Source organism: Balaenoptera borealis (assembly GCF_965194805.1).
Source record: "Balaenoptera borealis genome assembly, chromosome: 11".
NCBI classification, from domain to species: domain Eukaryota; kingdom Metazoa; phylum Chordata; class Mammalia; order Artiodactyla; family Balaenopteridae; genus Balaenoptera; species Balaenoptera borealis.
This window is the reverse complement of record NC_138868.1, coordinates 11,953,877-11,981,254: the sequence shown is the minus strand read 5'-3', so window position 1 is coordinate 11,981,254 and position 27,378 is coordinate 11,953,877. Positions and strand designations below refer to the sequence as shown.

General features: G+C 37.2%; 1 protein-coding gene and 1 pseudogene across 2 annotated transcripts in view; both read right to left on the bottom strand.

The window, feature by feature from the left end:
• Positions 1–11,129: 11,129 nt before the first annotated feature.
• Positions 11,130–27,378, bottom strand: part of LOC309605840 — a 37,975-nt pseudogene continuing 21,726 nt past the window's right edge. Inside the window, exon 2 of the transcript in view lies at positions 11,130–13,529. The product of the transcript in view is annotated as an uncharacterized misc_RNA (transcript). The remainder of the gene's footprint in view (positions 13,530–27,378) is intronic.
• On the bottom strand, positions 13,530–26,272 carry OR10W1 (olfactory receptor family 10 subfamily W member 1). The gene is given in 5 exon segments (XM_082341238.1): positions 13,530–24,327; positions 24,331–24,866; positions 24,869–24,910; positions 24,913–24,982; positions 24,986–26,272. Coding segments are annotated over 5 exon segments (1,002 nt in total). The 5' UTR covers positions 25,238–26,272; the 3' UTR covers positions 13,530–24,225.

Sequence of the window (27,378 nt, the reverse complement as noted above, 5' to 3'; positions counted from 1 at the left end):
AACCAGTTGAGATCTATGCATTTTATCGTACGTTACTTACATTTCAATTCTAATATGTAATAAAAACAAGACAAGCTCACCAGTTTTTCCTTTTTGCTTCAAGTGGAATTTAAATCTATTGCAGTAAGTCCCCTACATATGAACCTTCAAGTCGCGAACTTTCAAAAATGAGAACGTGCATTCAGGCATGAGTGAAATTGCAACTTGCCCTCCATCTCTTATTGCTGACAATCCTTCAGCTCTACTATCTCCCACCTCCTCTCCCTCTTCCAGTCAGTAACTCTTCTGGCCTGTTCACTTGATGCCAGCCCCTGTATGCCAGCTGTTGTACTGTACTACTGAACTTTTCAAGGTACTCTACTGTAAGATTAACAATGTTTTCTTTATTTGTGTTTGTTTTTTATGTATTATTTGTGTGAAAAGTATTATAAACCTATTATAGTACACTACTATATAGCTGATTGTGTTAGTTGGATACTTAGGCTAACTTTGTTGGACTTATGAACAAATTGGACTTACGAACGCTCTCTCGGAACTGAACTCGTTCGTATGTAAGGGACTTACTGTATCACATTAGAGTCAATGGAAAATCTTTTCTTGCCTTTTCTTTCCTCCCAGATAAGCAGAGGTTGAGATGTTGAATCTTTGCTATGATTCTGGAAACAGAAGCTGGGAGGCAGAGAAGAACCAAGGATGCTCCTACACGTGATAACATCCAGAGTGAAGCTATCATCCCCCAGATAGTCTAATAAAAAGTAATACAAAGCAGCCGCATAGCACAGGGAGATCAGCTCGGTGCTTTGTGACCTCCTAGAGGGGTGGAATAGGAAGGGTGGGAGGGAGGGAGGTGCAAGAAGGAAGAGATATGGGGATATATGTATATGTATAGCTGATTCACTTGGTTATAAAGCAGAAACTAACACACCATTATAAAGCAATTATACTCCAATAAAGATGTTTTAAAAAAAAAGTAATACACATTAGACATGAGAGAAGAGACCAGAAAAGTCATAGTTTCTCAGGAATAAGAAGACCCAGACAAGCCAGTGGGAGACACTTGTGTATAGCCACAAGGACTATTTGCTGGAGGCTTGTGGCCTCATATGTGAGTGTGGAAGAAGTTGTCAGTGTAGACATTTTGGAGCTAAGGTTCCTAAGAAAAGCTCTTTGGCCATGGAAAAAAATAATATTCTTCTTGGAAAACACAGAAGGACTTGCCAAAACTTATCTCAAGGAAGACCTTAGCATATCTTTACACCATGGTCTTCTTGCAAATATTATTCTCCTCTACTCTAGGGAAAAAAAGACTTATAACTGTGTGTTTATTTTCCCAATGGTCTGTAAACTTCTTGAAAGCAGGTATTTTGTGTTTTTGTCTCTAAATTGCAAACATATAAACTGATACCTGGCAAATAATATGGTCCCATCTTCATCCCCAAGTCACTATTCCTCAGTAGTCTCCTAAATCTCCTAAATCCCAGTTGAAGGAATTGTTGTATGATGGCATAAAAGAGTCTTTCTAAAACAGTTTCACAAAGATCACCAAGTGTGTGGTCTGTCTCTGAAGATTGCTACACAAAATTGTGTCCCGTCTCTGTTGAGTATCCTATTTTTCCCAATGCTATGAGTGCCATACTTTTCCCTTCTCATGAGAGCTGGCCTGAAACCAGAAAGAGGCAACTAGGACAATTCTCAGACTGGAGCTAGTGAACAGAGAGAGACCCAAGCAATAATCACCATCATGTTTCAAACTTGTACTGATGTTCACTAGAATCTGTGATTTTACTATGTGGTTTTCAAAGTCATTGCTGAGAGAGAGAGAGAGAGAGAGAGAGAGAGCCATTATCGTTATGAAAATACCTGTTGAGATTCTTGATGGTGTGGTACTGCAGGTTATTTTTGATCCACCCAATATCCATAAAACGAAGAGTCTGTCCAGGATGTGTGGTTGCATGATAATCGCTCTCATTCAATGATTTCCTTATCTAACCATCTCTCCATCTACATGCATCAGTTGTACTTAGACAGCACAGACATGCAGGAACACACACTTCCTATATGGTTTTCTTAGTCTTCAATATGTGGGAATGGGATATTGGAATTCCTGGGAATTTTTAGGAAAGCATGAAATTATAAGTCATTCTTAAAATATTTTCAGCATTCTTTATACTCTTTACTCATTAGTGTAGGTATCTAAAGTTTGTTTAATAATTATAAATTTTAGGTGTATTAGTATATACTAAGTATTGTAGACTATAGCAAATAGCCAAACACTGGAAAATGCCCCATGAACATTACTGGGTAGTACTTGAATAACTAAACATTCGGATCTCCCAATAAGATTAACAACATTATACAGAATCACATGTCAAAACTGCCAGTTTAAGGACTTATTTGTTTCTAAAATTTATTATTTCTTGGAACATAACTCATAGGATTTGTATAAAGTATCCTATGCATATAAACTTATATTTATTTTATTTGCAAGAATGACTCATTTTTAACAGCAAACAGGTCCAGGAACACACACGTGGGAATAGCTACCAGCAAGACTGACTGATTAGCTTGTGACTGAGTCTCTACCAGTGCTTCTAGTTCGGGTTCCACAAATGTAGACTTAACTTTTGACTCTGTATGTCACGTTTCCTGGTTCCTACTTTCTCCTTGGCATGAGTGGATTCTGCTGAACAAGTAATCTCTCTATGTTGATCATTACGCTTTATTTGTTTATTTATTTTTAAATTAAATTAAAATTTATTTTTAAAAAAAATTAACATGTAGTTTATTTACAACATTGTATTTGTTTTATGTATACAACATAGTGATTCAATATTGTTGTAGATTATACTCCATTTAAAATTATTGTAAAATATTGGCTATTTTCCCTATGCTGTATAATATATCCTTGGACCTTACTTATTTTATACATAAACTGTACATATTTTGTACCTCTTAATTCTCTATCCCTGTGTTGCCCCTCCCCACTTCCCTCTCCCCACTGGTAACCACTAGTTTGTTCTTTGTAGAACTTTTGTAGACTTTTGGTTATTTGTAGACTTTTTGATGATAGCCATTCTGACAGGTGTGAGGTGATATCTCATTGTAGAGTTTGATTTGCATTTCCCTTATAATTAGTGATGTCGAGTGATAGTTATGCTTTAATTCTTGCAGGAGAATTATAATAATTTTCTCAATTTTCCTGTTTTCTCAACTACCTTTTCTCAGAGTTTGGATTTAAAAATAAATACCTTTTTTGGGGGAGAAATGCTGGGAAGGAATTTCCACATAGAAGCACTACTCCTGCTGCTGTGACTAACCCTTCTCTTCACCCAACAGTTAAACTATAAGAAAAGAGTTGAAGAAATCCACTGTATCAACATACCAGTGACATTTTTGTCATGTATTCTGGTCATAAGGTGTTTATTAATTCATAGTGGAAACATATGTGTACTTAATTACACTATGTGATGGACTGTATTTTAATAAAATTCTAATGAGAGAGGCATTGGTAGAGAAGGCCAGCAGAGGGAGAGGTTACTTCCTGGGCAAGTACTTTTCTGTAAGTCACTTGATACCAAGGACAGACAAAACCCAAAAGGCTGCATGAAAAGGATGAGCAGGGCTTTGAAAGAAGGAGTGGGAATTTGAAAGTAGCGGTGAAGATGGAGGAGAGGAAAAGTGGAGGAAACCTAAAATAGTTTTGCAAGTTCTGACTTCCATTTATGCTACCGGGACTCTACCTTGTTACCAGGGAGTGGAGGGTGGGGGGGAGAGGGGAACATCATTTTCTCAAGGGAAGCATCATTGATTGACATTTCAGTCCCATGGTGTGACTCATAATGTACTGATATTCCACTCAATGTTCTAATTCTAGAATCTAACACCTTCATGCAAAGACTCATTTTAAGGGAATAATTTTTTTTATAAGAAGGAGGAGTTCAATACATTCAACTTAAATATGTTCAGAAAGGTAACTGGGGGAGCTCAGTAATTCAGTTGAAAGGATTGATCAACACTTCAGGGCCTTCTTTCCAACAGGGTAACATTTCACCCTCTTCTTTTTGAATTCCAAGTTAAATTTCTGTATGATTTGTGACACTGAAAAAAAATGAAAAGAGGCAAGAAAATGCAGTTGCAAACTTTCCTTTTGTTGGCAATCCAGACAATGCCTAGCACAGTGTGTACATTTAATTGATTCATTATGTTCTGATGTGACTTGGCCTGAGTTTGTTCATAAGCAACCTGCCAACCAGAGAGCTTTCTTTCTCTTCTCCAACATTTAGTTGGAAGCAAAGTCATTTCCAATATTGTTAAATCCATGGCTGTTCCTGGAATAAGTAACATGTTTTAGTTCTCCTTATCCCCATGTTAAATCAGCTTAAAAGTTTTAAAGCATCAAAAGTAGTTTTGAAGAGAAAAAGTAGTAACCAAAACAAAAAGTGTAAATCTAGGAAAAATATGAAAAGTGAAGGAGGATCATGCTGTATGATGGAACGTTTACATGTCAAATAAATCTACATGAGCCACAGATTCCTCTTAGAAATGATTATTTTCCCAGTTATAAGAGTAACACAATCTTATGTTAAAAATCATGAAAAATGCATACATGGATAAAGAAGAAAACGATTATCCATAATTCTACAAATCACAGATAACAACCATTAACTTTTTGGTGTATTTCTACTAGTTATTATGCATACGTATTTTTACAAAATTGGGCTCCTATTGTAAACAAAGATTTGTACCTTGTTTTTAATCACTTATAGTTATAAATGCCCCTTATTATAAAGTATTGATTTAAATACAATTTAAATATACTGTATGTGTCCAATATTTGAAACTACATTTAGATAAATTTTCATTTTATAAATGTAAGAAACAGCTTTATATTTTCATTTTTGTTTGACTCTCTGTTCATTATTTGAGGTTACAATTTTAGAATAAGGATTATTGAATCAAAGAATAGAAACTTTTCTAGGCCATTGGCATACTTAGTCATTTAGCATTCAAAAGGTATAGCCAAATATAGAGTTAAAAATTTAACAACTAACCTTCTCTTTAAACACATGCATTAAATCAAATAATGTACACATGCTGTTTTTCTCTGCTAACTATGCTGATAAGTTCTTTCCTGTTTTGCTAGTTCTTCTTATCTTGAGTCACAGGTGTGTAGGACAAAGTGGTGAGCAGAAAAACTGTCAGAACATCTTGACCGAAGGCAGACAACCAAAATAGCCATGAATCATGAAAATGTCAAGAATTATGGCGCCAGCTCAGCGAGACCTTGATCACATAGTCCTGCGACCCCTACCTTCAAAATTCTCCTGAAGTAGACCTGCCCTCTTTCAGAGAGCAGGACGGTAGTTTTTAAGACGCTAGTTGGCTACCTTCCTCATTTGCTGGCAAATTAATACATTTCTCTTTCCTTTATCCTCACAACTTTGTCTTCATTATTCTCATTCAGCTCTGGGCACAGGGACCGAATTTTCCATTACAAATGGTTATATCAATTTCTTAGAACAGTTTAAATACCCACTGCAGACACTCTCACTCTTGTAAAAATTAAGAAACAAAAACCTCAACTAAGACAGAGTCAGGAGTCCAGAAGGGGGAGCTCTCATGCCCTATAATGATAGCAGAGCCCAAGAAGAAGAAGAAATACTTCCTCTTCTTGCCTGGTAAGAGTTCAGCCAATGAGGGACTGTCACAACTCAGCCAATGAAAAGCCACTATACTTTGGAACTCTCACTTCCTCCAATGGACTCTTTGTTTACTACAGTACTACCAACTTCCTTTCCCCCTCTTTAAAAGTGTTCTCCTCTCCTTGCTCTGTGAGGATTTGTGTGGGATTTGCTCCAGTTGCAGACTCTGAACTACAGTTCTTTGCTGATCCTGAATAAACTCATTTTTGCTGGAAAAATAACTGGCAGTCTATTTGTTTTAGGTCAACACTCTCTTCCTAGAATTGCTAGACAAAATCAGCTTTAGCAGCTGGGTCAAGACCCTTGTCTTGTAGTTATTCTGGGAGAGGTCATTCCAGTTAAGAAATGTCCTGGCAGTGCATACTTGTAAGTCCTTGAGGCACTTTGAGGCTAAAAGGTGGTCTTTTGCTGGGACAAGTCTCGACAGAGACAATTAGGCCATGTAAAGCTGAGACCTTTACAGATCCTTAAAATTTTGACTTCTTTTGGACAAGTTTAGATTTCTTGCTTAGTTTCATCATCAAGAAGTTTCGCTTTAAGTTAAGGTACTGTAGCTCCCAAGAGTTATGCAGTATCAACAAAAAAATTAACTCGGGCCAAGAACTACTGGGTTTTGGCAGAAGCAAGAAGAACTACAATCCTGCGGCCTGTGGAACAAAACCCACATGCACAGAAAGATAGACAAGATGAAAAGGCACAGGGCTATGTACCAGTTGAAGGAACAGGACAAAACCCCTGTTCCTTCAGGGGTTTAGAAAAACAACTAAATGAAGTGGGCATAGGCAACCTTCCAGAAAAAGAATACAGAATAATAATAGTGAAGATGATCCAGGACCTCGGAAAAAGAATGGAGGCAAAGATTGAGAAGATGCAAGAAATGTTTAACAAAGACCTAGAAGAATTAAAGAACAAACAGAGATGAACAATACAATAACTGAAATGAAAACTATGCTAGAAGGAATCAATAGCAGAATAACTGAGGCAGAAGAACGGATAAGTGACCTGGAAGACAGAATGGTGGAATTCATTGCTGCAGAACAGACTAAAGAAAAAAGAGTGAAAAGAAATGAAGACAGCCTAAGAGACCTCTGGGACAACATTAAATGCAACAACATTCGCATTATAGGGGTCCCAGAAGGAGAAGAGAGAGAGGAAGGACCTGAGAAAATATTTGAAGAGATTATAGTCGAAAACTTCCCTAACATGGGAAAGGAAATAGCCACCCAAGTCCAGGAAGCACAGCAAGTCCCATACAGGATAAACCCAAGGAGAAACATGCCAAGACACATAGTAATCAAATTGGCAAAAATTGAAGACAAAGAAAAATTATTGAAAACAGCAAGGGAAAAATGACAAATAACATACAAGGGAACTCCCATAAGGTTAACAACTGATTTATCAGCAGAAACTCTACAAGCCAGAAGGGAGTGGCATGATATACTTAAAGTGATGAAAGGGAAGAACCTACAACCAAGATGACTCTACCTGGCAAGGATCTCATTCAGATTCGAAGGAGAAATCAAAAGCCTTACAGACAAGCAAAAGCTAAGAGAATTCAGCACCACCAAAACAGCTCTACAACAAATGCTAAAGGAACTTCTCTAAGTGGGAAACACAAGAGAATAAAAGGACCTACAAAAACAAACAAAAAACAATTAAGAAAATGGTCATAGGAACATACATATCGATAATTACCTTAAACATGAATGGATTAAATGCTCCAACCAAAAGACAAAGGCTTGCTGAATGGATACAAAAGCAAGACCCATATATATGCTGTCTACAAGAGACCCACTTCAGACCTAGGGACACATACAGACTGAAAGTGAGGGGATGGAAAAAGATGTTCCATGCAAATAGAAATCAAAAGAAAGCTGGAGTAGCAATACTCATATCAAATAAAATAGACTTTAAAATAAAGAATGTTACAAGACACAAGGAGAGACACTACATAATGATCAAGGGATCAATCCAAGGAGAAGATATAACAATTATAAATATATATGCACCCAACATAGGAGCACGTCAATACATAAGGAAACTGCTAACAGCTATAAAAGAGGAAATCGACAGTAACACAATTATAGTGAGGGACTTTAACACCTCACTTACACCAAAGGACAGATCATCCAAAATGAAAATAAATAAGGAAACAGAAGCTTTAAATGACACAATAGGCCAGATAGATTTAATTGATATTTATTGGATATTCCATCAAAAACAGCAGATTACACTTTCTTCTCAAGTGCGCACGGAACGTTCTCCAGGATAGATCACATCTTGGGTCACAAATCAAATCTCAGTAAATTTAAGAAAACTGAAGTCATATCAAGCATCTTTTCTGACCACAACACTGTGAGATTAGAAAAGAATTACAGGGGAAAAAAAGTAAAAAACAATGGAGGAGGCTAAACAATGGAGGCTAAACAATACGTTACTAAATAACCAAGAGATCACTGAAGAAATCAAAGAGGAAATTTAAAAATACTTAGAGACAAATGACAATGAAAACACGACGATTCAAAACCTATGGGATGCAGCAAAAGCAGTTCTATGAGGGAAGTTTATAGCTATACAAGGCTACCTCAAGAAACACGAAAACTCTCAAATAAACAACCTAACCTTACACCTAAAGGAACTAGAGAAAGAAGAACAAACAAAACCCAAAGTTAGCAGAAAGAAAGAACTCATAAAGATCAGAGCAGAAATAAATGAAATAGAAACAAAGAAAACAATAGCAAAGATCAATAAAACTAAAAGCTGGTTCTTTGAGAAGATAAACAAAACTGATAAACCATTAGCCAGACTCATGAAGAAAAAGAGGGAGAGGACTCAAATCAATAAAATTAGAAATGAAAAAGGAGAAGTTACAACAGACACCGCAGAAATACAAAGCATCCTAAGAGACTACTACAAGCAACTCTATGCCAATAAAATGGACAACCTGGAAGAAATGGGCAAATTCTTAGAAAGGTATAAGCTTCCAAGACTGAACCAGGAAGAAATAGGAAATATGAACAGACCAATCACAAGTAATGAAATTGAAACTGTGATTAAAAATCTTCCAAACAAAAGTCCAGGACCAGATGGCTTCACAGGTGAATTCTATGAAACATTTAGAGAAGAGCTAACACCCATCCTTCTCAAACTCTTCCAAAAAACTGTGGAGGAAGGAGCACTCCCAAACTCATTCTATGAGGCCGCCATCACCCTGATACCAAAACCAGACCAAGATACTACAAAAATGAAAATTACAGACCAATATCACTGATGAATATAGATGCAAAAATCCTCAACAAATTACTAGCAAACAGAATCCAACAACACATTAAAAGGATCATACAGCATGATCAAGTGGGATTTATCCCAGGGATGCAAGGATTCTTCAATATATGCAAATCAATCAATGTGATACACCATATTAACAAATTGAAGAATAAAAGCCATATGATCATCTCAATAGATGCAGAAAAAGCTTTTGACAAAATTCAACACCCATTTATGATAAAAACTCTCCAGAAACTGGGCATAGAGGGAACCTACCTCCACATAATAAAGGCCATATATGACAAACCCACAGCAAACATCATTCTCAATGGTGAAAAACTGAAAGCATTTCCTCTAAGATCAGGCACAAGACAAGGATGTCCACCCTCACCACTATTATTCAACATAGTTTTGGAAGTCCTAGCCATGGCAATCAGAGAAGAAAAAGAAATAAATGGAATACAAATTGGCAAAGAAGTAAAACTGTCACTGTTTTCAGATGACATGATACTATACATAGAGAATCCTAAATATGCCACCAGAAAACTACTAGAGCTAATCAATGAATTTGGTAAAGTTGCAGGATACAAAATTAATGCACAGAAATCTCTTGCATTCCTATACACTAGTGATGAAAAATCTGAAAGAGAAATTAAGGAAACACTTCCATTTACCACTGCAACAAAAAGAATAAAATACCTAGGAATAAACCTACCTAGGGAGAGAAAAGACCTGTATGCAGAAAACTATAAGACACTGATGAAAGAAATTAAAAATGATACCAACAGATGGGAGAGATATACCATGTTCTTGCATTGGAAGAATCAATATTGTGGAAATGAGTATACTACCCAAAGCAATCTACAGATTCAATGCAATCCCTATCAAATGACCAATGGCATTTTTTACGGAACTAGAACAAATCATCTTAAAATTTGTATGGAGACACAAAAGACCCTGAATAGCCAAAGCAATCAAAAAACGGAGCTGGAGGAATCAGACTCCCTGACTTCAGACTATATTACAAAGCTACAGTAATCAAGACAATATGGTACTGGCATAAAAACAGAAACATACATCAATGGAACAAGATAGAAAGCTCAGAGATAAACCCACACACCTATGGTCAACTGATCTATGACAAAGGAGGCAAGGATATACAATGGAGAAAAGACAGTCTCTTCAATAAGTGGTGCTGGGAAAACTGGACAGCTACATGTAAAAGAATGAAATTAGAACACTCCCTAACACCATACACAAAAATAAACTCAAAATGGATTCGAGAACTAAATGTAAGACTGGACACTATAAAACTCTTAGAGGAAAACATAGGAAGAACACTCTTTGACATAAATCACAGCAAGATATTTTTTGATCCACCTCCTAGAGTAATGGAAATAAAAACAAAAATAAACAAATGGGACCTAATGAAAGTTAAAAGCTTTTGCACAGCAAAGAAAACCATAAACAAGAACAAAAAACAACCCTCAGAATGGGAGAAAATATTTGCAAAGGAATCAATGGACAAAGGATTAATCTCCAAAATATATAAACAGCTCATGCAGCTCAATATTAAAGAAACAAACAACCCAATCCAAAAATGGGCAGAAGACCTAAATAGACATTTCTCCAAAGAAGACATACAGATGGCCAACATGCCCATGAAAAGCTGGTCAACATCACTAATTATTAGAGAAATGCAAATCAAAACTACAATGAGGTATCACCTCACACCAGTTAGAATGGGCATCATCAGAACATCTACAAACAACAAATGCTGGAGAGGGTGTGGAGAAAAGGGAACCCTCTTGCACTGTTGGTGGGAATGTAAATTGATACAGCCACTATGGAGAACAGTATGGAGGTTCCTTAAAAAACTAAAAATAGAATTACCATATGATCAGCAATCCCACTACTGGGCATATACCCAGAGAAAATCATAATTCAAAAAGACACATGCACCCCAATGTTCATTGCAGCACTATTTACAATAGCCAGGTCATGGAAGCAACCTAAATGCCCATCAACAGATGAATGGATAAAGAAGATGTGGTACATATATACAGTGGAATGTTACTCAGCCATAAAAAGGAATGAAATTGAGTCATTTTTTGAGACGTGGATGGGCCTAGAGACTGTCATACAGAGTGAAGCAAGTGAGAAAGAGAAAAACAAATATCGTATATTAACGCATGTATGTGGAACCTAGAAAAGTGGTACAGATGAACTGGTTTGCAGGGCAGAAGTTGAGACACAGAAGTAGAGAACAAATGTATGGACACCAAGGTGGGAAAGCCGCGGGGGTGGGGGGGTGGGGATGGTGGTGTGCTGAATTGGGCGATTGGGATTGACATGTATACACTGATGTGTATAAAATTGATGACTAATAAGAACCTGCTGTATAAAAAAATAAATAACATTTAAAAATTAAGAAATAAATAAATAAAAATTAAAAAAACAAGAAATAATGGGTTTCTCCCACTGAAGTTAAGGATTACTCAGAAGATTCTGTTTTCTTACTGAGAAACCACATTCTTCATAAAATAATCAGGTTTTTCCCTGTATGTTTTAAAAAAATTTTGAGAAGTGCAAAAAAAAAAAAAAAGAACTGTACTGGGAGCCCTCTTCACCTCATTTTTCCTCAGGGTGTAAATAAGAAGGTTGGGCAGCATGAAGTCAGGTGTGAAAACCAGAGAGGGAGCCAATTCTACTTGACTGTTTACCTGTAGTTGGGGCACATGTGGCAGCTAGACCTTGCTGAGGTGGGAGAAACAGTAATGCCACCCGCTGCGTGGATCTGAGCAGCAGCCGTTATGAAGACACAGGAGGCAGTGAGGAAGGAGGAACAGCAAAGACGACGTGAAAGCCACCAGAACAGAGAGCACACGCCGGCAGTCCTGGCATCATCCAGATGCAGTTCCGTACTCTAACATGGCTAGCACCTAGTAGGTGCTTAGTCAATGAATGCTAATTCCTGACCATATCCTGCCATGGCAGAATGAAAGAAAATGAAGGTGACCACGCGGGATGGATGGAATGAAGGAAGTTGATGCATTAAATAAGCTATTGCTTGCCATACGTTCATTTCCGAAATAATAATAAAATATATTTCTTTAAGTAAAATACAGGTTTTTATGGATAGCCCCTACTTAATGCATGCTTCATGGGATAAATTGAAATCATTGTCTCCTCAGGAGGCAGGATGTCTAAAGGTCTAAAGGTATCAACTTTCATTCACAGCATGTTTGGGGGGGGTGGGTGTTGACAGAACAATTGCCATGGGTGAGCTGTGATCTTTAAGTCGGACTAGCAGCCTAGAGCTCCTTCATTGAAAGTTTTGTCCAAATTTTCAAATCTTATTCGAAGCGCTTCAGGAAAATGAGTATAGATTGTAGACATGGGACAAGTATAGCAAGCAAACAAACAAACAAAAACAACAACAACAAAAAACCCAAAACAAAACAAAACATATTAACTGCAAAGTGTGGGACAGTAAGTATTATAATGCTATATTTGTCATTATCATCTCAAGCGACAGACACCCACCCCAGTCCCCCTAAGCCTTCAGTTGGTATCAGAAGCTGCTTTACTGATGACGGCATTCCTCAGAACGCCTTTGACGTCCTTGTTCCGCAGAGTGTAAATCAGGGGGTTGAGTAAGGGGGTGACAGAAGTGTAGACCAGGGCGATCCTCGTCCTCTGGGGTGCTGGACCGTGGACCTAGGTAGACCAGGCTGCAGCAGCCATACTGCAGCAAGACCACGGTGAGGTGGGAGAAGCAGGCGGAGAAGGCTGGGTGGCGGCCCTCAGCAGAACGGATGCGCAGGATGGCGGAGGTGATGAACACACAGGAGACAGAAATGAGGACGAAGGGGACGGTCCGAACGAGGAGGCTCACGACATAGAGGACAGCCTGGTGCAAGCGGGTGTCCGCGCAGGCCAGCCGCAGGACCGGCGGCACATCACGCAGGAAGTGGTTGATTTCCCGGCGGTGCCCGCAGAAGGGCAGGGGGAAGATTAAGGAGGTGAGCTGCAGGGGGAGGAAGAGGGCCAGGCCCACGGCACAGACCACCATTTGGATGCACGGCTTCTGGGTCATGATGAGCGGTCGTGAAGTGGGTGGCAGATGGCCACATAGCGGTCATAGGCCGTGACTGCCAAGAGAAAACAGTCAGTGCTGCCAAGCGTGACGTAAAGGAACATTTGGGTCCCACGAGTAGCTAAGGGAATGGGCTTCCGGGCCTCCAGAATGTTGGAAAGCATCAAAGGCACCACAACAGAGGTGTAGCAGATTTCCAGGAAAGACAGATTGGACCGGAAGAAATACATAGGGGTGCGGAGGGCGCTGTGTGCTTACACTGCCCAGATGATGGCTGTATTGCCGCAAAGGATCATCAAGTAGAGGAGGCGGAAGAGGATGAAGAGGAGGGCCTGGCATTCCAGGACGGTGGTGAAGACTCGAAACACAAACTCAGTGGGGCCGGATTGGTTGAGGACAGGGCTTCTAGCACACTTGTCTCCTGCAAAAGAAGAGCAGAAAGTGCTGAACCTTCCTTTACTGAGTTACTTAATTGCCTGAGTAGAATCAGGCATTTAAAATTTGATTTTTGATTTGGAATTACCTATTTAGTATACCGTTTCCAATCTCCATGTTTGGGAATGAAATCACAATAGAGGGCATGGTATCTTATTCCTTGAAAATCTTCATGAACGGGATAGATTCTAATCTGTAAAAGTTTCTGGTGACAGAGATGTCGCCAGATGTTCCCGGAGAAACTTTTTCTTTTTTTTAACTCTGGTATTTAAAATCCAATTGACAAACGCTAACTCTTTGCTTGTATTTAATTAAACTAAAGAGTTGCATACAATTTTACTTTGTTATCCATGGGGGATTGCTTCCAGGACCTCCTTGGATATCAAAATCCATGAATGCTCAAGTCGCTTTTATAAAATTGGATAGTATTTGCCTATAACCTACACACATCTTCCCGTTTACTTTACATACTCTCTAGATTACTCATAATACCTAATACAATGTAAATGCTATGTAAATAGTTGCTGGTGCCTGGCAAATTCAAGTTTTGCTTTTTGGAACTTTCTGGAAATTTTTTTTTTCAGATATTTTCTATTGTTGATTGGTTGAACCCACGGATGCAGAACACACGGATAGGGAGGGCCGATCTAGCTGTAGATAGTTTCAAAATTAGATAAGTGGACGTGATGTTTACTTTTTTGGTAAACATTCTTTTTGAAATATAGCATACATACAGAGAACTTTACAAATTCTAAGTGTACAGTTTGATCTGTTTTTTACACAGTAAATATACCAATATAAACACTACCAAGATTAAGAAATAGAACAATTCCAGTAAACTACAAGCATTCTTTATGTCTTCTCTCAGTCCTTATCCTTCACAAAGATAACTACTCTCTTGACTTTTATCACTGAAGATTAGTTTAAGCTTCAATTTATATATGTAATAAGAAAGTGTGTACTTTATTGTAATTGGCTTCAACATTATGTCTGCAAAGTTATTTTTGCTGTTTTGTATAGCAAGACTGTTCTTTCCATTGCTTTATGGTATCCCATTTTTTATGGCTATACTATAATTTATTCATGAATTTTTCACTTTTCATCCAGTTTTGAGTCCATATAAAACTAGGCAAACACCTTTTATTCCAATCCTTTCTGATATATATTCTTTATCTATTTCCTCTTATTTGAGTATTTAAAAAAAGTTTCCAACCATGAACCTAAACTTTTAAGACTTGGACAGATTCAGATGAAAGGAACCTGTAAAGGAATCAGGTAAAAATGAAGTGGCGCTGCTTGAGGGAAGAAAAGACAATAAGAAAACTAAAAATACAATAGCAGAATTCAAATAGGCATTAAAACAATCAGGTGAGTAAGAGTTTTATGAGCATCTGGGAAGGGGAAAATACCTGTCAAGTAAGCACTTTCTACAGTTTGGACTACAGTTTTATTTTCAATACAAAACCCCATGAGACAATAGAGCAATGTCTACAGAGTTTTAAGAAAAACAAATTCTTGTGAAAGAATACTATACCCAGGTTTAGCGATATATGCTCAAAAGCAACAGAAAGGGGCTTCCCTGGTGGCGCAGTGGTTGAGAATCTGCCTGCCAATGCAGGGGACACGGGTTCGAGCCCTGGTCTGGGAAGATCCCACATGCCGCGGAGCAACTAGGCCCGTGAGCCACAATTACTGAGCCTGCGCGTCTGGAGCCTGTGCTCTGCAACAAGAGAGGCCGCGATAGTGAGAGGCCCGCGCACCGCGATGAAGAGTGGCCGCCGCTTGCCACAACTAGAGAAAGCCCTCGCACAGAAACGAAGACCCAACACAGCCAATAAATAAATAAATAAATAAATAAATAAATAAATAAATTTAAAAAAGCAACAGAAAGATTTTCTCAGATTAACAAGGGTTCAGGAAACACAGGCATACCTCGGAGATGTGGGCTCAGTTCCAGACCACAGAAAGAAAATGAATATTGTGATAAAGCAAGTTACAACGTTTTTGGTTTCCAAGTGTATATAAAGTTGTGTTTACACCATATTATAGTCTATTAAGTGTGCAATAGCATTATGTCTAAAAAATGGGCATACCTTAATTAAAAAATGCTTTGTTGCTAAAAAATGCTAACAATTATCTGAGCCTCAGATTTGCAATAGTGACATCAAAGATCACTGATCACAGATCATTGTAAAAAATATAACGATAATGAAAAGGTTTGAAATATTACAAGAATTACCAAAATGTGACGCAGAAGCATGAAGTGAGCAAATGTTGTTGGAAAAATGGTGCCGAAAGACTTGCTTGATACAAGGTTGCCACAAACCTTCAATTTGTGAAAAAAAAAAAAAGATGCAAGATCTGTGAAGCACAATAAAGTGAAGCGTGATAAAATGCTTGCATACCATTCTAAATACAATTAAAACAATTCCTCAACAAAAACTCTGGGTTGCTGGGTGATTAATTAGAACATATAATTCAAGATTGAGGAAGTTGTAATATAAAAACCTGATTTGAGAAATCAAAGAGTAAAATATATATTTAACACTAAATGGTTAATGCAAATATTGTTAAAAGCAAAAAACTTCTAAGAATAATTATTGAAAACATACATAATATAAAATGCAAAAACATTAAAATAGCTATGCATATTTAAAACCACAAATTATACAACTGGGAAATTGGTGGGGAAGGATGGGAGAAATGAAAGTATACTAATTTCCTCAATCTATGGAAGGAAGGATTCAAGAGCTATTTCATGTAGATGTGACTAATTAGAGAAATCTCTATTCAAACATGTAATTCTGAATAATAATCATCAGCAGAATATACACACAGCATATCCACTCCAAACGACCTGATTTTAAAAAGTAAATATACCAATTTAAAAAAGTAAATATTGTGCAGAGAGAAAAAAGCTGAAAACAAAGGAAAATGTGAACAAACATGTAAGATAAAATAGCTTAACATAAGCTGAGAAAAGTAAATTTTTCACTTCTGAAAATAAGTTTAAGTGAGGTTTATGTTTTATTAAAGGAGTCTCACATTTACATTAGAAAAAATTCAACCAAGTTTACATATATTGACATAAAATGGCTAGCATCACTTTTATTTAGCATTGTGTTTTATGACATAGCCAATGCAAGAAGACAGAAAAAGGATGCAGAAGATTTGATTGTTTAATTTAAAACATCACAGAACAAACTGAAAAATTGAGATGAATAAGATATTCATTATGGTGGTTAGTTCCAAACGGAACGTAGTAGGGAGTCTCAACTAATTCTTACTTAACTGATGTGTCAGAGTAACCAATGCTCCTCATCCCCTCTGTACAATATACTAGATTATGACCATGAAGTACTGAACACAAAAGACCTATGGCTTATTCTCTGATATGTTTGAACATTCCTACAACCACAAATTGAATTGTATGTCTATAAGTCAGTTGAATTTCACCCAAGCCTAATTAGACCATTTGGATTCATTTTTGTAATGATGTAATTTTATTACATTAAAATTCCAATATTTTTATTTTTTAATTTATTTTTCATTCTTTTGGCCACGCAGCATGTGGGGTCTTATTTCCCTGATCAGAGATTGAACCCGTGCCGCCTGCATTGGAAGCACAGAGTCTTAACCACTGGACCGTCAGGGAAGTCCTGACATTCAAATATTTTAAAAAGTGGAAGAAAACTAGAAGATAGTGTAGATAAATATTTTTCAGATCTCAGAGTACAACCAAGTGACTTAAAACCAAATGAGCAGAGAACATAAAAGTATTGATATTTTGACAGAATAAAAATTTAAAAATTTTGTGTGTCAAAAGTACAATAAGCAAACTGAATAGAAAATGAAATTTTATAACCCAGAAAAAAATCATCATCAGAAAAACAGGCAATTCAAAAAAGAAGAATTCAAAGGCAAACAAAAATATAAAAATTCAATTTCATTATTATTCAAATAAATATAAATTTAAATAAAATTGGATACTATTTTCTGCTTAGAAACCAACAGTTTTAGAAGAAAGATAATACCTGGTTGTGAAAGTTGCGAAGAGGAATATATTCCCAAATATTGCTACTGGAAGTATAAAGTGCTATAAAGATGTGTGGAGTGCAATCTGATAATATACAATAAAAGACTTGAAGAAATGCATTCATTTTGATTCAGCAAAAATGTATTAAGGAATTTTTTAGAAACTAACCATGTGTATGTGCATAAAATTGTTGACAGGAGTGTTCATTAAAGTTTTCAATATAATGGTGAAAAATTGTAAATATCAATAATGAGAAAATGCTTAAATTCACTGTGGTCTATCCATGTGATGGAACACTGCAGTCATTTGAAAATGATGTTGCAGAAAAATACTTAGTAAGATTGGGAAGCTCATGCAAAAACAGATTATAAACAAGTGTTAAATCATGATTCCATTTAAAAAATAATTATTTCTGTTCATAAAAAATAAAAGAACATACCTTAAAATGTTAACAATGAGTATACCAGGTTGGTGGGATTTTAGTTTATGGCTTCTATATTTACAAATTTTACAAATTTCTATATTTACAAATTTTACAATGAATATACCCAATTTTGCAATCATATAATACATTTAAAATTTTCCTTTGTCTTTTGTTATTTTAACATAATGTTGGGAAGGAAGAATGGTAGAGTGTTAATCGCATGGATTTTTGTAGTCAATTAGATCTGGGTGTGAAAACTACCCTTATTTGCTAATTTAATTTTTACTTAATTATGTTACTTGATGAGCCTTGATTCACTAATGTGTGATTGGAGATGTGAATATGGAGCATTATGAGGACTTTATGAAAATTAAATGTTTCAAATATAAAATGTGCCTGGATATAACACTGGACATAACAGGTGTCCAGTGAACACAACTGCCTTCCTTTCTCTTTTCTCATGATGGTGAGTTTCCCTTGGATATTTACCCTTCAGTTCTTATCTTTTCCAGAGTAGACAGTGAGGATCCTCTAGAGTTGTATCCTCCCAGGCCTTGCAGTTGCACTGCTAAACCTTGAAAATCAGAAGAAGAGTAAAAGAGAAAAGGAAGAAGAATAAAATAAAATGGATGAGACATTTCAGTAAAATAATGTGATTATATACCATCAAAGCCAAGTAAGATAGACCTTTTGGCTCAGGAAAACATTTAAAAAAGAATCTATCTTATTAAGACTTGAATATCAAATGAGCAAGATTTGCTGCAAAACATACTTAATCTGTGGATAATGGAAGATATATAGTATTGGAGCCTGATGTCTGCCAGGACAAGTTATACTAGGGCAATTTCAAGGGAAAAAAACTAGCACATATATTCAAGGTGAGGCTATAATCTATTAAAAAATAAAATGCATCAAATTTTGTACTTACATATGAGGGTTTTCCCTTTCAATGGTCACTTTCAAAGGTTTTGCACTTACTCTAATGGTGTTTCTTTCAAACCATTTTAGGATTGCCTCTGGGGGTTATTTTAAAAGACTGCACATTTTCTTGAATATCATTAGTTGTGACGTATGTTCACACTTGGAGAATGCATTTGCTTTTTATTACTTAATAGCAAAATATTTGAGGTACGGTGAGATAAAATATAGTAAATTAACCAGGTGGCCCCATTTTGCACTATAGAGTTTGATCAGAACAGGAGTTGGTGAAGATAACATTGTTGTGAGTAGAAACATATGTTTATCTTCAGCTTTTTTTTGAAATGTAAGAATAAATATTATCGGGGCTTCCCTGGTGGTGCAGTGGTTGAGAATCTGCCTGCCAATGCAGGGGACACGGGTACGAGCCCTGGTCTGGGAGGATCCCACATGCCGCGGAGCAACTAAGCCCGTGAGCCACAATTACTGAGCCTGCGCATCTGGAGCCTGTGCTCCGCAACAAGAGAGGCCGCGATAGTGAGAGGCCCGCGCACCGCGATGAAGAGTGGCCCCCGCTTGCCACAACTAGAGAAAGCCCTCGCACAGAAACGAAGACCCAACACAGCCATAAATAAATAAATAAATAAATTAATTTTTTTAAAAAAGAATAAATATTATCAGTGCTATTAGGTGTACCATTCAAGATGCGTGGCAAAATCTTTGTGAAAATTTTCCTCATGTTCAAGTTTTCAACCATAAGTAATTGATTTTGTCATTCCAATTCATCTGTTTTGGCCACTGACCTTAAAGTAATCTCTCCATTGGCACAAATGAAAAATCTGACCATTTCAACATTTTCATCTGGCTTATGTGTGAGGGGTTGATTGGATCTAAAAAAGTTCTTGATAGACATCATCCTGGTGCCAGCTCTTTATTTCACGTCCAAAAGAGCTCTGTGTAAATACATTTGAATCTTTATCATCCTATTGTATTTCAAGAGGCATTCAAAACTTCATTTCTTTATTACTTAACAATCCATGTAAATCCATAAAGCTGCATTTATTCTTCTCAGTCTTCTACTACTCTTCCCAAAACTCTTTTCAGAGAATCTTGCAACCCTGTTATCTTTGCTACTCACAGAATTCACTTTATTTCTGGGTGCCCACATTCCTTCCTTGTGGAACACTCAACTCCTGGCAATGCCATTTTGATAAACATTTCAATCGGGGCTATTTTTAAGCACCACAAGGACAAGAATGCCTGTCTTGTTCACCAGTATATCTCTATCACAATTAATTTGATTTGAACTAGATTGAATTATTTTGTAGTTAAATCTCATGTCCTTTAAACTTCCTTTCAAAGCCAATATCCAGTGGCACCTTCTATAACCCAGTTATGCTGCCATTGCTTTAGCCCTACATAGATTGGGGCTTTCTCAGTCCAATGGTTATTTTGCCTATATTTGTCTGCTGCATGCAAAAAAGGAGGGCTTTGATCGGGTAGATTCACTTGATTAATGGATGGTGGAAAGCACAACAGTTAAACTATTGATATGCTTGTTGAAACAATTAGTTTGATAATGTTGGGAAACTCATCTAGTTAACTGTTATCCTCAATGACTGATGAAGCAGTATTACAAGGTGTAAGGTATGCTTGCTGCTAATCCACAAACACTGTGCATATAAAACCAAAGCACTTGTGAAAATGTCAGGGACCCATGAAACCATAGCAAAGCCCAGTCATAGGTCAAATGTGTGCTCATTTATAAAGCATATATAAAGTTGAATCTCTATACCTGGGAACTGTAAGGGAACTTAAGAGGCACCTAGTCCCACATATATCCTACATGCAAAAACCAAGGTCTACTGAGATTCAGCCTTATTCAGAGGCATATGGCTAGTTATGAGCATATCTGGGGCCAGAATCTACGTTCTATTTGATTAGTTACCAGAGTGTAAAGTGTACATACATGCCTTGAGTCTATCTCACGTTTCATCTACAACAAAGGCTATGTAACTTATTTAAGAGAGTGCAAACATCCATGCAGAAAGGACACAGTATGATTCTGACAGTGATGCTGAAAAACATGCCCAAGCTCAGTCTGATACTGTGCTCACAAGAGAAGCAACATCTTTTGTAGAACAATTTGAAAACTCTTTAAAACTTCTCCTGTTCCAAACGATTTCCCCTAATGTGACCACTGTGCCATTCCCAAGTTAATTATAACTTTTTTTTTAGTTCCCCCCACCACCAGCTTTATTGAGGAAAAATTGACAAATGTAATTGTATATATTTAAGTTATACAATATGATGATTTGATATCTACATATACATTTTGAAATGATTACCAAGATCAAGATAATTAAGAGACATTTGATCTCTCAATAAGAGTGTGGGTTCTGGATCTGACATTTAATAGTTTTAGAACCATGGACAAAGTTACTTAATCTCTATGAATCTCAGATTTTTAGCTACAAAGGGTATGATATAGTTACCCTACAGAGTTATTGTGAGAATTAACAGTAAGATGAATCAAGTGTTCTGCCTGACTTCTAGTAGGTGTTCTTTTTCCATTCTCCTTATTGCACTTTCTGCCCCAGATCTACTGAACCACTTTCAGTTCCTTCCCATGGTCCCTCTTGCTCTGGGGACTTGGCATTATCTATTCCTTCCTCCTTGGACACTCTTCTCCTTCTGCTCCTTAGCTACATCTTCTCCTTCAGAGCTCAGTTCAGGTGTCATCTCCCCTAGAAAGCTTTCCTTGATCCTCATCTTTCCCCAACTCTAGTGATAGGTACTCCTTCTCTGAACTTCCAAAAAACCTTCTTCTCACCTCAGCTATAAGAAGATATAACAATTGTAAATATTTATGTACCCAATATAGGAGCACCTCAATACATAAGGCAAAGGCTAACAGCCATAAAAGTGGAAATCACAGTAACACAATAAGAGTAGGGGACTTTAACACCTCACTTTCACCAATGGACAGATCATCCAAAATGAAAATAAATAAGGAAACACAAGCTTTAAATGACGCATTAAACAAGCTGGACTTAATTGATATTTATAGGACATTCGATCCAAAAACAACAGAATACACTTTCTTCTCAAGTGCTCATAGAACATTCTCCAGGATAGATCATACCTTGGGTCACATATCAAGCCTTGGTAAATTTAAGAAAATGGAAATCATATCAAGTATCGTTTCCGACCACAACGATATAAGACTAGATAACAATTACAGGAAAAAAAGAGTAAAATATAAAAACACATGGAGGTTAAACAATACACTACTAAATAACCAAGAGATCACTGAAGAAATCAAAGAGGAAATCAAAAAATACCTAGAAACAAATGACAATGAAAACACGATGACCCAAAACCTACGGGATGCAGCAAAAGCAGTTCTAAGAGAGAGGTTTATAGCAATACAATCCTACCTCAAGAAACAAGAAACTTCTCAAAAAAACAACATAGCTTTACACCTAAAGCAATTAGAGAAAAAAGAACAAAAAAACCCCCCAAGTTAGCAGAAGGAAAGAAATCATAAAGATCAGATCAGAAATAAATGAAAAAGAAATGAAGAAAACAAGAGCAAAGATCAATAAAACTAAAAGCTGGTTCTTTGAGAACAAACAAAATTGACAAACAATTAGCCAGACTCATCAAGAAAAAAAGGGAGGAGACTCAAATCAATAGAATTAGAAATGAAAAAGGAGACATAACAACTGACACTGCAGAAATACAAAGGATCATGAGAGATTACTACAAGAAACTATATGCCAATAAAATGGACAACCTGAAAGAAATGGACAAATGGCTGGTGGGAAGCAGCTGCATAGCACAGGGAGATCAGCTCGGTGCTTTGTGACCACCTAGAGGGGTGGAGTAGGGAGTTTGGGAGGGAGACGCAAGAGAGCGGGGATATGGGGTTATGTGTATACGTATGGCTGATTCACTTTGTTATACAACAGAAGCTAATGCACCATTGTAGAGCAATTATACTCCAATAAAGATGTTGAAAAAAAAAATCAATGAAAGGGAAAGTCAAAATTAGGAAGAAAATATTAACAATAAATATATCTGACAAAGGAATTATATCCAGAATGTGTAATAAACTAATAAATAGATAAAAAGCCACTTAAAATTGGCAGATGCTTAATGTATTACTTCACGAAAGAGGATATCCAAATAGTCAATAAAAGGTACTCATCATCATTTTGCCAGGGAAATACAAATAAACATTGACTCTGAATCTGGAATCCCTGGGTTCAAATTACAAATTCTAATTCCATCACATATTAGCTGCATAACCTTACACCAAGTACTTAAACTCTCAGTTCCCTCATTGGAAATAGGATAATAACAGTCTTCATACGCTTTTTGAAGATTAAGAGAATATATATGCATATGTATAATTTATAGTGCACAGTAAGTACTTAATTCATGTTACCTATCACTAATAACTAGTATTTGAAAACATAAATTTAAGGCTGCATAATACTCTTTCATACAATAATTGTTTATCTAATACTTTATTGTGAAGAAAGCACATAATTATTAACATATTTTCATTTTTACATAAAATGCTATAATAAACAATTTTTTCCTGATTATTCTGTTTGCCCCTAACTCTCAGAGTCCTTTTCTGTCCTTTCCCATTCCAAAAGGCTAACTTCTGAGAGCTGAAATACTCAGTCTCCTCTGCCCTCTTGCTTCCAGTTGGGTTTGGCCAATGGGAAACAGGCAAGAGATGGGAGGGCACAAGCAGAGAGAGGTTGGGGTATTTATCTCCCACTTTCTCCTTGCACTGTCATAGTTCTATCAATAGTTGCTTTTTTTCAAAGCCATAGTTCCAACATAGTTCCAACCAAGAGTTTTATCTTGATAAATCTAGTTCTCTTTTGTCTCTGATAATACCGTACCCTCTTATGCCTCTGAGGTCTGGGGGTCAAAACGTCTTCCTGCTATTGCTAGTATGTAAGTGCCTTGACACAAATTATTGTTTCCCTTACTCATAGTTCTGAATATAGTCCCTTTATAATTTTTTTCAGTTAAACACTGTTGTATTAACCATCTGTTTCCAGCTGATACCTGAGGCACAGTCTTAGACTTGCCACTTTCTATTGTATTATGCTCATCTGTTAATTCTTTTCTAGAAGAGAAATTATTGAGTCAAATGGTGGAAACATGTTAAAGATCTCTGGCACACATAGCTAAATAGTATCCACATCATTTATACCATTTTTAAGGTAAGTTTTAACATCCACTGAGAGAAATTCTAGTTGCATGAGAATTTGCGCAAGCTGCAACCAAACCCTTGCCTGAGAGGTCATACCCTCCCCTAGCTTTTCTGGAAGAGGCAATTCCGGGTAAGAACTCCCCCTATGGCCCCCTTCATCCCACTGGTCCTCAGGGTGTAGACAAATGGGTTGAGAACTGGGGTTCACAATGTGTACACCAGGGAGACGAACTGATCTCGTTTGGGGTAGTAGCTGGAGCTGGGGCACCGGTACATGAAGGTACAGCAGCCATGCTGCAGCAGGACCACAGTGGGGCGGGAGGAGCAGGTGGAGAAGGCCCGGTGGCGGCCAGCTGCTGAGCGAATCCTTAGCACGGCGGCCACAGTGAAGGCGTAGGAGGTGGTGATAAAGAAGAAAGGCACAGCTATGGCTAGTGTGGTTGCCACCAGCGCTGACTGCCCACGGAAGAGGCTATTGGCAGAAACGAGACGCATCACTGGCTGTGCGTCACAAAAGAAGTGCTCTATATTCCGAGCCGGGCAGAACGGCAGAGAGAAGATGAAGACCACTAGCTGTAAGGACAGGAATAAGCCAATGACCACAGAGGCCGCAACCAAGCGGACACAAAGAGTTAAAGTCAGGATGAGAGGGTATCGCAAGGGGTGGCAAATGGCAAGATACCGGTCATAGGCCATGATAGCCAAGAGGAAGCGATCGGCACTGCCAGATCCAGTGAGAAAAACTGAGTGGCACAGCCCAGGAGGGGGACGGTTTTCGCTGACTGTAGGATGTTGCCAGGATGTGGGGCACCACCACAGCCGTGTAGCATATTTCTACTCCCAAGAGGCTGCTCAGGAACTAGTACATGGGTTTGTGTAGGCAGGCTTCTGTCTGGATGGCCACCAAAATGAGGACATTCCCAATGACGAACAATGTATAAACCAGGCTGATCCCAAGGAAGGACAAGACACGCAGCTCTGGGTGGGAGGGATAGGCCAGGAACACAAATTCTGTTAACACTGAGCGATTTTCCCAGGTCATTGAGTTAACAGCTTTTCTATGTCGAGTTACAAAGAAAGAATAAAGAATCAGACTGATGGTAAATTGGTTCATACTTTGAGCTATGATCTAAATCAGGGCTGGAGTTAAAAACTAGAAGAATTAGAACTAATTCTCCTTTTTCATCCCCTTTTACTAAGTTTTTTCATGTAAATATCTACAACTTATATTCTAACTTCCAAAAGTTGGTCTAAATTATATAAGAATTTTTTGAGGAAAAGAGGCAGAGGAAGTTTGTGGAATTCCAAGCTATTTTCAATAGAAGTGGAATGAAAATTAAATTGTTTCAGTAAACTCACAAGAAAGTGTCGAGGAATTCTTGAGAGCAGGGGTTGTTAAGAGCAGGAAGTTATTCATTTATTCATTCATTCATATATTTATTTACACACAATGCCTCCTGAGGTATTGACTCAGGGATATACGAATGTAACACTGAAAAGCTAGTGATATGATGGAAAATGAAGAAAAAAAACCAAACCCTATGCCCATGGGCAAAGAGCTGCCATAGGCCTGAGACTGACAGTGTCAGGCATAAGCTTCAGAAGGCAAAGCCCTCCCAACTCTTGGTTTCTCTATCCATATCCAATCAGGGAGTTTTATCATCGGCCTCCTCCTGGCTTGTGGTGGTATGGGAAAATATGTGATCATAAGCTGTTGAAGAACTAAGCATCCTTTCTGTGAGTTTAGGGATGACTAGGAAAGACCATGGAAAGACTTGGACTGATATGTAACTCTCTGGATGCTAAAACTCTAAACATTTTTTTTTTTCATTCAGAAAAGCAGAACATCCTTCATCACTTCTTTAACATTGGTCCATAGCTTTGATCTGTTGAGACTGACATTTAAAAAAAATCCTCAGTCTGTGACTCCACATCTTAATGTATCCTTCCTACAGTCACTCACATTTTTTTTTATTAATTAAGTGCCAAGCCCATATACAATGGTGATCAAAATGGCACAATTGTGTCCAAGTGGTTATATATCTTAATGAGAGAGACAGACACTGTTGAAGAATCTGGCATGTACATATATAAAAATATATTATATATTTACATATTACATGTTTTATATATATATATATATATATATATATATATATATATATATATATGCCATGTATATCCATATAATTAAAACTGTCACTAAGTGTTGTAAAGAAAAACAGTGTGTTATAAGATTGTGCAACCTGGGGCTCTTGCATAGCTGTGATTAAGGGTTTCTTAAAAGGCTTCCTAGAGGAAGTAATATTTAATCTTAGATCTGAAAAAATAGAAATTAAGAGACGTAGGTAGAGTAGTGGAGTTCATATTGTGGACAGACAAAATAGTGAATTTTGTGGTTCAAAGAGAGTGAAGTGTATTATATCAACATATTGTCAACTTGCTATTCCAGTTTGACAGTAAATATATTGCAAAGGACAGAGGCAAGATAACAGCACTTTGGCATCATCCCCAGAAGTCTGCCCCAGGCTGGCATCTATTCATTAATCCACACCCATCTCAGGGCCTCCAAGTCACACCCCACATTACATTCTCATCTTCCTTCTTACTTCTTCAGCAAGAGCATCTGTAGTTGGCAAAAGTGTCATGAGAAACGTTGTCTATGTGCATTCTGGAAATACAGAAAGTGTAGGCTGGAGCAGCTTTCCAATTGTCTAGTTAGCACCGTGCAAAAACAGGTTACTGGATTTAGCAATACCAGACCTGCAGTAGAATCTCAATCTATTATTCTCGTCTGGGCAGATCATCTTATATTAATTTCTCTTTTCTCATGTTTAAAAGATGTAAATAATAATACTTACCTAATGGAGTTGTGATGAGATAAAGTATTTAGAACTCTTGGCTTGGTGTATGAAACCTTTTAAATTGCATAATAAATGCTAATTCTTCTCTCCTTTAAATCTTTCAAGGGGATGATAATAATAGCAGCTTCATAGCAGGGGATTAAATGAGGTACCTTGTGAGGAAAAGATTTTTACAAATCCTTAAACCTTAAATGTATATTAGTCATTCCCCCAATATTTCTTGGACTGAGATTAGTGATTATCATTTTAAACAGAAGAATAAGCTTTCCAAGTGAATTCAGAGAAACTCTGTTAAGTCATGTGCTGAACTAGTTCTGAAATCCTGAAGTATATACTTGTAAAGCCATTACGTGATTTTCTAGCCAGCATCAGCAAGTGCCTGGTATGTTGC